Source organism: Amaranthus tricolor, chromosome 7 (assembly GCF_026212465.1).
Source record: "Amaranthus tricolor cultivar Red isolate AtriRed21 chromosome 7, ASM2621246v1, whole genome shotgun sequence".
In the NCBI taxonomy this organism is placed as follows: domain Eukaryota; kingdom Viridiplantae; phylum Streptophyta; class Magnoliopsida; order Caryophyllales; family Amaranthaceae; genus Amaranthus; species Amaranthus tricolor.
Window position 1 is genome coordinate 29,832,095 of NC_080053.1, and position 13,917 is coordinate 29,846,011.

At 31.3% G+C, this 13,917-nt stretch overlaps 2 protein-coding genes across 3 annotated transcripts; one reads left to right on the top strand and one right to left on the bottom strand.

Moving 5' to 3' along the window:
- Positions 1-1,139: 1,139 nt before the first annotated feature.
- Positions 1,140-7,337, top strand: LOC130817958 (uncharacterized). Of its 2 annotated transcripts, none has more exons than XM_057683948.1 (6): positions 1,140-1,934; positions 3,048-3,260; positions 4,230-4,340; positions 5,928-6,296; positions 6,401-6,508; positions 6,593-7,337. In XM_057683948.1, exons 1-6 carry the CDS (start codon positions 1,611-1,613, stop codon positions 6,932-6,934), a joined length of 1,467 nt encoding a protein of 488 aa, XP_057539931.1. In that variant the 5' UTR covers positions 1,140-1,610; the 3' UTR covers positions 6,935-7,337. The 2 variants fall into 2 exon arrangements, with proteins under 2 accessions (XP_057539931.1, XP_057539932.1); XM_057683949.1 differs by having other exon boundaries at positions 3,051-3,260.
- A 981-nt stretch (positions 7,338-8,318) lies between these two features.
- Positions 8,319-13,513, bottom strand: LOC130818249 (CBS domain-containing protein CBSX5-like). Its single transcript, XM_057684347.1, has 2 exons — positions 12,939-13,513; positions 8,319-9,383 (listed from the first exon to the last, which is right to left on the bottom strand). Exons 1-2 carry the CDS (start codon positions 13,307-13,309, stop codon positions 8,525-8,527), a joined length of 1,230 nt encoding a protein of 409 aa, XP_057540330.1. The 5' UTR covers positions 13,310-13,513; the 3' UTR covers positions 8,319-8,524.
- Between the last annotated feature and the right edge of the window lie 404 nt (positions 13,514-13,917).

Below are 13,917 nucleotides of genomic sequence, written 5' to 3' on the forward strand. Positions count from 1 at the left end.
AAAAAAAAAATAGATTTTGAAATCACATTGATGATTCTAATTGTAAATTTTATTATTTTTATTCCATGTCGTGAAGTCTCAAAGATCATGAGTTGAGCAACTTCTTAGGAAGCTTCTTAGTCTAAACATAAGTTCCTTCATTCAATACATGCACATGTTGTTTTAGCTGCTACTACTATGAACTAAGAACCAGCTCAACTCCACCAATCAATGCTCATAATTACAAAATCCCATCATCACCTTTTTACTCAAAGTATCTTGTCATAGTACTTGTTGGAACTATTTCCTTTCTAGTTAAGTAATCAAAGTATAATATACTCATATTTAAAGTTAAAGCAGCTTATTGTAATGAATAAATTAATTTTAAATAAGATGTTCTTAGTAAGTGTTTAATAGCAACTGTTGAAACAAACTTATAAAATTAATTGGTCAAATAGTTACTTTAATTAGCTATCAATCATTTGTTAAATAGTCTTAGATTCAAATTTTGAAGAGTTATATACCTTTTCTCTTAAAAAAGAAATTTCTTCTGGCATGATAACCTTATTGCAACAAAATTTTAATAAAATATTATAATTCAAAAAGGTTGGGAATTGTTCAAATTGTGATATTAATATTTCTGAAAAATTGTTTTAAAGCACTAAAATTTGAGTTTAGAAGTTAATAAAGTTTTCACTACCAAAATATAATTCTTTGACATTTATTCTCTATTTTGTCTTAATAGGAGTATAATTTATTGGATTTGGTGTTGATATGGTATTGAGTTTTAATATAAGCTAATTTAAAATTTTTTAACTACAAGATAGTACAAGTAAAAGGGACAACTAGATAAAAAACGAAATTAAAACCTTACTTAAAAAAAATGGTACTAACTTCAATCAAGACAAGATACGATTTTTAATTTTAATTATTAGACATATGATTTTTACAAATTATTAAGAAAAGATAAATCTAAAAATTATCTTTATCAAATATTATTATTATTTTTTTTAGATTTATTAAATATTATTTTAAAGTGCTTATTTATTTATTTTAATATAAAACAAATCAAAGTTAGTTCTCAAATAATAATATTTATTAGATGATTGGGTGAAAGAAAAAAAAAATTATTTAAGCATAGAATGATTACAATCAACTTTGGACTCTTTCTCTCTCTAGTGGAGACTTTGTCAGTTGTCACCAACTTTCTCTTCTCTCTTATTTCAAATAATAGAAGCTTCCTTCTTCCACCATTTCATTCCCAAGAAAAAGTCGAATTCCCGGCACATTTTCCTCATTTTCCACTCTCAAAATCCCATAATTTCCCCCTTTTTCCTCCTTCAGATTCCATAATTTATTCAACCCGTTCCGATTTCTCAATTATTTCCATAAGAAATCGCGATATTAGGGTTTGGGTAATTGATTTGATTACTTCTCATGTTTAATTCCCCTGCAAATTTCACATCAATAACTCCATTTCTCTACACAATTTCACAAATTTTTCTCCCTTCTGATGTTTTCTTAATACTCTACTTCAACTGCTCTCGTTTTCGCCAAAAAATTTGAACCCTAAATTCCCCAATCTTTTTCATTTCAATTAATTAACCCTATTTTTTTGATTCGTGATAACAATGGCGGCATCAATTGAGGAGTTACCTTCACATATAGTGTTGGAAATATTGACTTCAGGAAGATTAAATGCTGTTGATCTTGTGTGTCTGGAATTAGCGTCTTCCATTTTTGGAGGGAATCAAGGGTTATATCCTTTCAAGTTTCGTTCTTTGGTTGATTTAGCTGCGTTTCAGCTATGTGTATCGCACCCGGTTTTCGATCCTATGAGCTTCGATGCTCGTAAGGAGTTGTTTGATCGTTGCAGTGGAAATTGGAAGAGGGTTTTGAGGTTCTTGCACTCTGTTGAACAAGCTTCTTACACTGTTGAGACATCATCCGGCAATGTATTACATTCTTCTTGTTTGTATATTTATTTTTATGATCAGAGTTTTAGTTGGTAATTGAAGCTGTGTGATAAGTAGTTGATATATTCCGATTATATTAGTATTGATGCATTAATCATTTCAGCTCTTTGTTACCTTATTTGCTAATCTCCTTGCCAATTGTGAATTGAAACTTGTGATTTTCTTTTTTTAGCTAATTTGACTAATAGATATATGACATATCTTGAGTACTTGTGGCTCCAAACGTTTACTTAATCTTTTGGTTGTGTTTGTTTCTTGACATGGTATCAGAATTAACCTGACAGAGAGCACTGGGCTTGAATTTTATCAACCCTTCACTTCAAGTGGAATATTTAGCATGTGTGTGAGAAAAATTTGTGTTGCATCTACACTTAGCCTAAGAGCTCTCGTGTGAGGGGATGTCATATAGTATCTAACATATCTTGACGGGTCAACCACCTCTTTTTGGTTGAGATGGTCCTATGATCATGACATTATTAATGGTGAATAGCTAATTCGTAAAGCAAATTCATATGATTATTTACCGACTCATTTGACTTTGTAATACTTACATTGAGCTCAGCTGTTAGTTTACTCGTTTGTTTGGCTTTGTATTATAGTGATTGGTTAAATTCAAACTTCGTTTCAAACTTTGTTTTATTGGTTTATTTTTGTTGATTTTATAATACCATCTATATCATGTTTGACGGTTTGCGATTGCACCTATTTAGTTGTTTTGTAAGATTACCTTATATCGGTAAATTTGTTTTGAACATGTTTCTAGGTTGATTTCCATAATAGAAGATTTTAGCATGTAACTGCTACATTTTGACTCATATTTATGGTCTTTTGGTTGGATTGTTTTTCAGTTTTGCTTTTTGTGGAGAATCATGAATGCTTAAAGATCCTAGCTTACACTTTGAAAAGATTGTAGAGTATGGGTAGTAGCTATTGAAATAAAAGGCTGTTGTCTTTTTTTGGTTGAATCCTGCTTCATTTTGTCGTGGATTCTTCTTTTGCTGATTAGTAGTATTTTTGTTAACATGGTCTCAATGGTTTTATTTGTTTATTGATGAATGATTTTGTTGTTGCATATGTTGTTAAATTTATCAGCAGATGCAGATAAAGGCGGGAAGGTATCATACTTTGCTTGTCAGCAATTCTTCTGTTTACTCTTGTGGTTCCAGCTTGTGTGGTGTTCTTGGTCAGGGTTCAGAAACGACACAGTGTGTATCATTTAGTCGGATCAGTTTTCCTTCTTCTTCGCCTGTCGTTCAAGTTTCAGCTTCCCACAATCATGCTGCTTTTGTCACGCAATCGGGAGAGGTTTGTGACATTTGACCTCTTTCAAAGAACTAGGAAGTCACGGCATTGAACTATATTAGCTTTGTACTTGATATTAAACAAGGACCTTTTGGTTTATGTTTTTATTGGTTAGAACTTAGATAAAACTATATGGACTATTTTTTGAGTTTTGGTAGGATTGTCTGATATTTGGTGAATGACTGACCTTTTAGACTTGGATATCTTTGCTGCTTGGTTAATAACTTTTTTGATATATTTGCTATCCTTTGTTTTACAAATCAAAGTCATGAGGGGGAAAAGTTGGGGGTTAGAGCTATACATTTTCTTTTGTCACTGTTACATTGAAAAAGAGTGCATTTGAGCTGCAATTTCATGTTCCTGGGACTTTCTGAAGCGATGCCAGTCTATGAGTATGAGCCACTTCGTTACATTCTCCAACACAAAACTTAAATGAGACATTGTTATAATAGTCAACTAAAGAAGCAACTGTCTATCTATCAAGTACTTAGCATAAAGTGATCTCTTTGCTTCCTTTTGCAAGCCTTCTATCAAACTTTTGGCATATCCCTTATTCTTCCCTTTGTTCCATCCCTTTTCCTTTGCTATATCAAGAGCTCATGTTGCAGCTTGTATTTTGGCTTTTTCAGGATCACCATCGTGCCATCTTGAATGGGAACCAGCTAGTAATACATTCCCCTTGCAGTTCCCCTTGCAGTTCCCCTTTTACATAAAACTATTCGGATATATTAATTTTAGAACTATCTTTTTTCCTTTTAGCTCATCAATCCAATGCAAGTTTTAAAATTTTTAAGAAATTTATGTGTTAAGGTTTTCAGTGATGAATGAATGTTTATTTAGAAGCTTTATATAATTACTAAAAAGGTTTTCATTTCTGTGTTGAGGTATAATTCATCACTTTATTCTCCAAAAGGGATAGTGCTATTCTCCAATTCATTTACCAAAATTCTTGATTTAATTTATTGCTCTTAGGTTTTCACTTGTGGGGACAATTCATCATTTTGTTGTGGGCATAAGGACACTGGTCGTCCCATTTTTCGGCCTCGATCTGTTGAAGCTCTGAAAGGCATTCCATGTAATCAAGTAAGGATTGTTTTTGTATTTTTGTTATCTTAAGAGCTACTCTCTTTGTGCCATTAATTTGTATTTTGTGAGTAAATGTGTAAATATTAATTTGTATTTTGTGAATACGACAAATGACAAGTGCGTCGAAGAAATAAGTTCATGAGATTTAAAGAGAAATTGAATGTGTATTAGGGAATTGTGAGGACCTTCATCTAGAGTAAGTGGGGTAATCCAATATGGAAATTGGGGCAACTCAAATGGGACAAAGAGACTAATATTCATATTTATGTTCTTATGTATAACTTATTTTGTCTCTCTTTGTCTTGAATTATCAATTGTCCACTTTTAATGAGTATGCTGCTTTGAATTGTTTTCAAAAATGCTATGTTCCTTGGACTTTTCACTTCATCTTATGTATTCGTCCTTGTCACTCGAACATGGATACCACACTTGAACACTTTTATAGTTTAGCTTAAACGTGGTAAAATTTTAGGGTTTTTCATAAAACAGTCAAGTCTGACACTTCGACTATATGTGTTCGTCATGGTTATACAGGTCCTAGTAACATAAATGTTTATACCTTATTACATATTTTCCAGGCTTTTGTTGATTACTCAAAGGTTTGATTAGCATTTTGTAAACTTAATTGTATTAGTGTAAATGACTTCTAGTGGTGTGCTGTTGAGTTTTTTGTTTTCCTGATTCCTGAATCATCTGCCCCTCTCAAACCTACCTGAGCAGAAGCCCCTTAGCAATGGGGTGATGAATTGTAGTACTCTTAGGTTGTGCTTAGGTGAGAAAAGAAAATGACTAAAAAGAAAAGATGAGACGGGCTTTGGTAATATATATGGTTTGGGGTAGAAAATAATGGGGAATGTAGTTTTTGAAACGTTCAACTAGAGTTTCGGAAATGAAGGTTTCGAAACGCGCTTTGTTGTGAATTTAATACTTCACTTGAAAAAAAGAAGTGAAGAACATAGTACAGTGGTTGCACAATCATCTTTCATGTTTACATCCTCAACAAGTGTAGCATTTCTTGATGCTAGTTTTAAAATCCATTTTTTTTCATGCTTTTTAATGATGTAAATAAAACTAAAATAGGGAATATGTTTGAAGCATCTTTTTCTCAGAGGAAGACGTTTCATAGTATAAAGGACGAGTTGGGCATATAGAATCTGGATGGCATGTTGCGTACATCAGTGATCCGACCACCGAAGTATGCTGACCTTGGGATAATGATTGTATATGGAATTTGGATGGAATAAGTTCTAAAATTTTGATTCTTTTGTTATCTTAATAAGGCACCTGTTCTTGTATATCTTGAAGTTTTCTTTCTAACGAGTCTTGATGAATAAGACGCCATTTGTACTTTTTAAGTGGTTTATGCGCTTAATTGCCCATCAGATTTTAATATTGTCACTACTTAGTACTTATCTAAAACTTCGGAGGAAGGAAAAAAAATCATGATTTGTCTGTGTGCAATCGGCTGGGATGAGGCTTCATTTGTACATTTTGCTTCTGTTGTTTAGTTTGCAAAATGTGTTTTGATAATTTTTTTGTTCTCTTGTACGTGATAATTCTAATTGAAATCTTTGACTTGTGCAGGTTGCTGCTGGACTCAGTTTTACTATGTTCCTCACAAGAGATGGCCATGTCTACACATGTGGAACAAATGCACACGGGCAGCTTGGTCACGGTGACACGATGGATAGACCTTCTCCAACACTGGTGGAACTTTTAGCTGGTGTTGGCTCTATAGTACAGATTTCGGCAGGCCCAAGTTACTCTTTAGCCGTGGCTAGTGACGGGACAGTCTTTTCATTTGGTTCAGGTACTAATTTCTGTCTTGGTCATGGTGATCAGCATAATGAACACCATCCACGGGCTATCTTGTCTTTTAGAAGAAAGGGTATCCATGTATTGCGCGTTTCAGCTGGCGATGAGCATGTTGTTGCCCTTGATTCTTCTGGCTATGTAAGTGTATTAACACTGATTGATTCTTATGATCTTTTTTTGAACTTTTAGACTTCAACATGACCTTTTCCCATCTTCTGTCTTATAAAAATCAATTTCAAAAGGTGTATACTTGGGGCAAGGGTTATTGTGGTGCATTGGGCCATGAAGATGAGATTGATAAGACAAGTCCAGCGCTTGTCAGCAGCCTGAAGAATCATCTTGCCGTGCAGGTTAGTATCTTGCTGTCCTCCTTTCACCCGCAAAACATTTGGAAAGCTTCTGCTACAATTTACGTGTCCTCTTGTTATCCGCAGGTTTGTGCTAGTAAGAGGAAAACATTTGTTCTAGTTGACACAGGTTCCGTTTTTGCCTTTGGGTGGATGGGCTTTGGCAGCCTTGGGTTCACGGATAGGGGAGTGTCTGATAAGATCACTAGGCCACGGATCCTTGATAGTTTGAGAGCTCACTATGTCTCTCAGATAAGCACAGGCCTTTATCACACGGTTGTCATTACCAGCAGGGGCCAGATTTTTGGTTTCGGGGATAATGAAAGAGCTCAACTTGGACACGATTCCTTGAGAGGGTGCCTTCAACCAACTGAAATATTTGTCGATGAGACGGTGGAGAGTGGTGTTTCTTCCCATGCAAATGCTTAACACGACGAAAGTGTTCTTTTAGCCAGGGATGATTGAATTTTGTAAACTTCCGTCATGGTTTGCTAGATTTGGTACTGGAGTCGGGTTTGTGTAGAAATGTCTGTAGCTGTAAGTACATATCTTTGCGTAAACCGTACAAGCCTTTTCCCCCTCCGAAGCTTTTCGTTTTTTCCTAGTGTGCAGGATTTCATAAAAAAAATTACATGGAGTAAATCTTTAATGGCTTCTCTTGTTCCTGTTGTATTTACTATCTATAAGCAACTTGTTCCAAAACAACTTATTCTTATCGATAAGTTGTTTCAATCAGCTACTTTACCAAACTTTAGTATTGACTGATTTGACCACTTGACCCTTTATTTATATTAAAATAAGCTAAAATAGTTCGATAAGCTATTTTGCTGAACACTCCTATTATCTTCATTATTTGTCCCATATTGTTTTTTTTAGCTCTTGGGGTTAAAATAGTGTATTGGGTCATGTTAAAATAAAGAGTATCATCAGTTACTTTATTTGTTGAGATAATCATACTCGATTTTGATTAATCTGGTTAAATTTGAACTTTATACTACGTATTAGGAATGTCTAATACGATAACTTATTTTGCCACAACTAAAGAGTTGGTTAGTAAAACATCTTATGCTAATGTTTAATGAATTATTTAAAACAATCAGTTATTTTAATCGGTTATTAACTATTAATTATTTGTCAAAACACCCCACTATCCATATTATAACAAATTCAATAGGTTTGATCTTTAAATTAACACAAGCACAATAAATAAAATACCCCACAACATAGGATGAGTGAATAGTGACCATCCATACTACCTGCAAAGTGGATAACTGATAAGTTAGCTGACCATTCATTGATGTAGGCTGCAGCTATCATAAATACTATTAGATTTGACCTTCTCACACTCATTTGTACCTAAATGTCATTTACATCAAGAAAACAACATAAACTCACCAAAAGGATCTTTAATGATTCAACACTTTTGGCTGTGCCAAAAACCTCACACCAGATTTCCAACTTATTAGCCCTACAAATTCCCGATCTGATGATAAGAAAGGCTTTTGAAAATTGACCGTTGGCTATTGCTTTATTCAGTTGACTTGTTTAAGTGATAAATATTGTATCATTGACGTTTTCGTTAGTTGTCATTAGTCAATTGTATAACTTAGTTGTTATTCCTAATTATGACTATGAGATGTTTGATTAATATTAGTCGTTGGCTAAAAAACTAAATGCAAATACAAAACGCCCACAAATCAACTTTTTGATTTTGGTTTGAAAGTCAACGTTTGACTTATATGTTATTATCGAACCAGAAAATAAAAGTTAAAAGTTAACCAAAAAAACTACTTAATTAAAAATTTATTTGCCAAACACTCAAAAACACGTTGAAAAAGCTTAATATGAGCCTACGAATTTGAAAAGGAGATAAATAGAATTAAAATCTATATAAGAAACAATTCACAACATTACACTTTGAAATAAACTAAAAAAACAATTCTAAACATGGGTATCAAAACCAACTAGATTTGCCCTTAATGTGTAAATTACTACTCTTGTTGTGTTAGAGACATAATACTAAGCATCCCATTCTTCGAGCATCGATACCAAATGTTCTCGAAAAACATGTAGCATATCTCGAAATGTGACTATTCCGACAGGGCTACAATCATTGTCCATAACCCAAACATAATTCACCCTATGCGCGATAGCTTGGATCATAACAGCGACCAACGAGCTCTTAGGATGGCAAACTGTTGCCTCAGCCTTCCTTACCATTCTAGCCGAGTAGCTCCATGACCTATTATATCGTGCAAGTCTCGAGGAACATGATGAGGAGGACAAGGACTCATCGTCTGATGAGGAGGATGTCGAGGAAGAATATGATGAGTAGTCGTCACCCAACATTTCTAGCAACCCATCTAGTTTTTTCTCCTTTAAACTTGCTTTCATAGCTCGTACAATGTCCTCAGGAGGCCCGCCCCGGTCAATGTAGGACATAAGGTTGCCCGAGGACAGTGTCATAAGTGCGGCTGCTATAGTTTCGTCACATGCACATAGTGTGAATGGAGATATTTCCCCAACAAAAATGCCTTGCTCGTCCAACACCCCAACAGAGGTTTGCTCGACTAACGACTGAGCAATGGCCTCAAGCGTGTCCACTGCTGGGGCGTGATAGTCCACTGTTAGAATTTTGCTTTGGATGATCCCAAGCTCCTCGACAGTGAGGCTTGGGATCGGGGTGAACAACCCGATTCGACTAAGGATGAATTGAATCACGTCTTCTTGTGTCAACCAACAGAACTCACGCCCGTTATGGGTCGTACTGTCCTTGGTCTTTTGATGTTTTCTTCTAAAACATGTGCTAGCTGTAATTTGTATGGGCACCACTAGGTTTTGTGCACCATCCAGGATCAGATCAATTGCTTCTAGTAAGCTGAAAATTAAACACCAAGAAAATTAGGAAACAATTAGAAATGGGCATGAAATTATTTCTGCTTGCAATCAAATAGTTAATACTCAAACAGAATGTGACTTTACACATCATGTAAGATATTCGATCATAATAATAAAAAAAAAAAAAAAAAAAAAAATTGGCCATTTCTTGTTGGCTATTACAAGTGCTACAAAAGTTATATCTATTTTGCATGTTGGTTCACATATCACATTATCTACATAGAGTCTTTAGCTTAGTAATAAAATCTTCTTTCTTTCCATCTAATTAAATGGTAAGAGAAGTATTAGGTGAAGTAATAAAAATTTGGTAGTTAAATGCTAAGAGAAGCTTTAATATTGCATGAGGTCGCAACTTTTTAATAATAATTTTACTGTATAAAATTTCGAACGTCTAACTTTTATCTGTTAGATTTATCATTTCATAAATTTATTTATTTTTACATCTTATTTATAGTCATTCTCATCAACTTATTTTTTTCTCTCTTTTATATGCAAATTTGATCAAAACTAATATATAAGAAAAAACACAAATATAGCAAAAATGATAGAAACCACATTCATAATAATTACTAAGATCCGAAAAAAAATGTCTTGCATATGAATGATATCTACTTCACCTAACACTTTGCTATTTTCGCATAGTCGCGCCAACATATTTAAATAAGTTAACAAAAGTGAGAAGGAATCAAACCTCAATAAAAATCCAAAATATTTACATACTTATCAGCTTATATTGTTAATGTGGTCCAATAAATTATGTTTCAATTAGCTAATTCCATCTTAATTTAATTTATAATAGGCGGGTTTGGATTGAGGCTTTTAACATAATTAACTTATGTGTTAATTAAATGTGTTAGGTTGTGGTTAAAGTTTTAATCCTAAAACAAACCTGTATAACTCATTTGATTAAATGCGTTTATTTTGAGTAAGATTGATCAATATAAGCAAAACTAATTTATAAAGATTTTTCTTAGTAAACACAAAATAAACAACTCATAAACTTAAAACTAAAATTAAATCTAAAAAGTAAATTGTAATCAATATTAAAAATAAAACTCTAAATCTGATAAGTAGATTAAAAGCAGATTAACCTAATCTGTTACAGATATACTATAAAATTATAAAATGGACTAGATGTAATTACAAGAAAGCGATATCACAATATGTCATAAGGACCACAAGTACACAAGTAGCTAGTAGGATTCCCATGGATATGTATGAATACTTGAGCACAAAATGAATTTGCTCTATCCTCACAAATACTTCACCTAATCGTTTTGGATGTCCTATTGCGAATTTGCCACTTATAAATTTTAATGAGATTAATTTGACCATAACTTTTTAAATTCGGGAATAGACTAAAGAATATCAACAACAAAGAAAGTGAATCGAGAATCGACCCATTTTCATGAATAGCAGGGGAGGTTCTAAGCATATTCAACTTATTTTACTGTACTGGACCTTAAAAAATTAAAAGCCTTAACATAAAATTATATAGTATATGTTAAGTGTTTAAAAACACAAAAATGTTAGAAAATATATAATTTTTGAAATTGCACAAAACTTTTAAAAAAAATTTCAATATTTGCTTCGCCCGGGATGAATAGCAAAGCTTTTAACTATTAAGTTAGCCCATATACTTCCCGAGATTAACTTGATAACTAAATACTAATACAATTGTATTCAATCAAAACGAACAATTAAATATGCCCATGCGTTCCATGCTTAAAAATTTACCATTGATAAATGTCCACTTGTTCATTTCACCCATTTAAATCTAAATATAATAATGCTCTATTTTACTCATTTTACACTATTTTTTAAAAAAATTTATACATTGTAATTTGAAATAATGGAGATTTACCAATATAATACTTACTTAAATTAATAGCTAGTCATATTAAACTCCTAATAAGAATGAATTTGATAATATAATGAGCATTAAATTGAGCAGAAACTGGCGCTTAGTTTTGACCTTGTTGTAATACATGCATGAATCATAATGTTATTTACCCACACACATTTTATTCCCCTTGTAAAATTGATTTTTTTTTTTTAAATAAGCCTTATAAAACTTTTTGAATTAGTATGTCAAAAGCGAAAATCGGGTGTTTTAAATACAATGTTGATATTTTGTATTTAATGAATTAAAAAAATGTCAAAATGTATGAATAAAAATAAATAAAAGTGGTGAATTTATTTAAAAATAAAAATAATGCAAAGAAAAAATAATTAATGCCTTATGTACATATTGATATTAATGTTAATAGATCTAGATTTAGACAAATAACTTACAATATTACTTATTAACGCCTTAATCTTAATAATAATATAGGTTGACTTTAAATCAACATAAAATATATCATAACTCATTTAACAATAAAATGAATATTGCTATAAATTAGTATAATTAGAGTTACAAGGTACAACCAATACGTAGGGTTTAAGGTAGATGTTAGGCTAGTAAAGTCTAATAAACGTGGTCAATACTTACAAACAAGAACTGAATATCGTCTGCTCTATTGTACTAATGGGTTTGTAATATTTTTTTATTTTATTTTGTCCCAATAAATTTGATATATTTTTATTTTAAAATTGATTTCACTAGTTTCACACTCTATATTCTTTCTTTGCACTTGGCTTTACATAAATTTCAATGCAAATACAAAACTCAAATTAATAAAAAAAATTACCTAAAATAATTCAACATTTTTATAATTTCTCTATTATACTCCTAATTTATTAATTAATCAGGAATAATCCCAACTTTATGGAATATTTGTCTAGAATAAATATAAATATTTGTATGATCTGCTATAGTTGATAATTTACCAAAAAAATAAACTGAAAATTAATATAAAGTTAGAATGAAATTTTAAAAATTTATATTAAAAATTCTAATATTATTTTAACATTTTTTCGACCATTTTTTTAATTTATCTTTTTTTAAAAAAAATAAAATTTGTTATAGTAGATCATCCGGTTACCCAAGTTTACTCTAGATAAATACCCATAAAATTAGAATTATTCGTGATTAATCAATAAGTGACATTATTATAGAAAAATCATGAAAATATTGAATTATTCTAGATAATTTTTTCATTAATTTTTATTTTAAGTTAAAACTGTACTCTAAAATCTAAATATTCTTCACTGTATGTGTCTAAATTAGTTACGGTTTTAAATCTTCACAAATTAATTACTATATTTTTTATTAAAAAAATTATACGCTAAGTCAATCTAAATAAATTTTTTCGAACTAAAAATAAATATATTTAAATTTAATAAAGAAGAAATAAATGTATAAATGAAACTTAATTACTTTACTATCAAATTAATATTCCAAACCTATAACCAAATCTATATAAAATATAATAAACTATTGTTTAATGCAATTAAATTAAAACGGAGTGGGTATAAACAAACAAACAAATAAATAAATCAATAAAAATACAAACAAAAATCCAAATTAAACCCAAAATTCTAAATTAAATACAAAAAGAAAAAACATAAAACATACTTTATTTAAACATACCCAGTAGAAGGATTCACATGCTTGATGAAATGCGAATGATGAGTGAAAATGGCAGAAACAGGGGAAAGCAGAGCAGAAGAAGGGGATTTCAAATTATCTTCCCTACAAAGAAAACAAATAATATCTACCATACAAATCTTCCCAACACATTTACATAATGATCCCATTTCATGATCATGATCATCATAATTTGATTTTCTGTTGTTGATAGTATGATGATCACAAGACCACACAGTAATGAAGTTTTCTTGTGAAGCTTTAATGGCAGAAAGTGCATCAGCTACTGTTGCAGAGAAAAATGAAAGTGATTTTAGTGCTGGTTTTCCCAGGCAAAGGTCTGATATAACATGGTTTAGTAAGCTGATTGCCATACAAAGTTCAGAAATTTTAGTGGGGAAATGGGGATGGATGAAGAAATGAGAAGAAATGGTAAGGAAATGAGATAATTGATAAGAACCCAGAAAAGGGTGTGTTTATATAGTTGAGCACAATTTGCGGTGAGAGACGGTGTCTCCGAAAAATACATTAAATATATAGATTTAATAGTTTAATTAATAAAAAATAAATAGAAAATAAATAGATGAACTTTTTATTATAGGATGGTCACTTTCAGAGATATGAAACTTAAGAGAGATTGTGTTGTTACAAATAAAGGGTATAGGACATGTGGTTAGGTATAGTACTATTGGACAATTTTTACCTATTAAGATCGACTTATATATTTAATTATTTTTTTAATTAATTATTTTAATATTTTAATTGATTAATTTAATATGTTAAATATATATGAATTAGCTTAATAAAGATAGTCTCATTCTCTTCATGAGATCATCTCATAAAATTTGTGTTTTATTATAAATTTAAAATTGTGGGTGTGCTAGATAATTCGCATTATTTGTTAAAGATGGTGATAATCTAGCTTATCATAATAACAATGAAAGAAAAAATCTTTATTATGAACTTTTGTTTGATTTTAAAT

Bases quoted from the DNA above. Each gene is read 5' to 3' on its own strand.
- LOC130817958 (XM_057683948.1), top strand. From the start codon at position 1,611: ATGGCGGCATCAATTGAGGAGTTACCTTCACATATAGTGTTGGAAATA. The intron at 1,935-3,047 runs GTATTACATTCT...TAAATTTATCAG, and splicing joins TTGAGACATCATCCGGCAAT to CAGATGCAGATAAAGGCGGG. The intron at 6,509-6,592 runs GTTAGTATCTTG...TGTTATCCGCAG, and splicing joins AGAATCATCTTGCCGTGCAG to GTTTGTGCTAGTAAGAGGAA.
- LOC130818249 (XM_057684347.1), bottom strand. From the start codon at position 13,309: ATGGCAATCAGCTTACTAAACCATGTTATATCAGACCTTTGCCTGGGA. The intron at 9,384-12,938 runs GTATGTTTAAAT...TTTAATTTTCAG, and splicing joins CATGTGAATCCTTCTACTGG to CTTACTAGAAGCAATTGATC.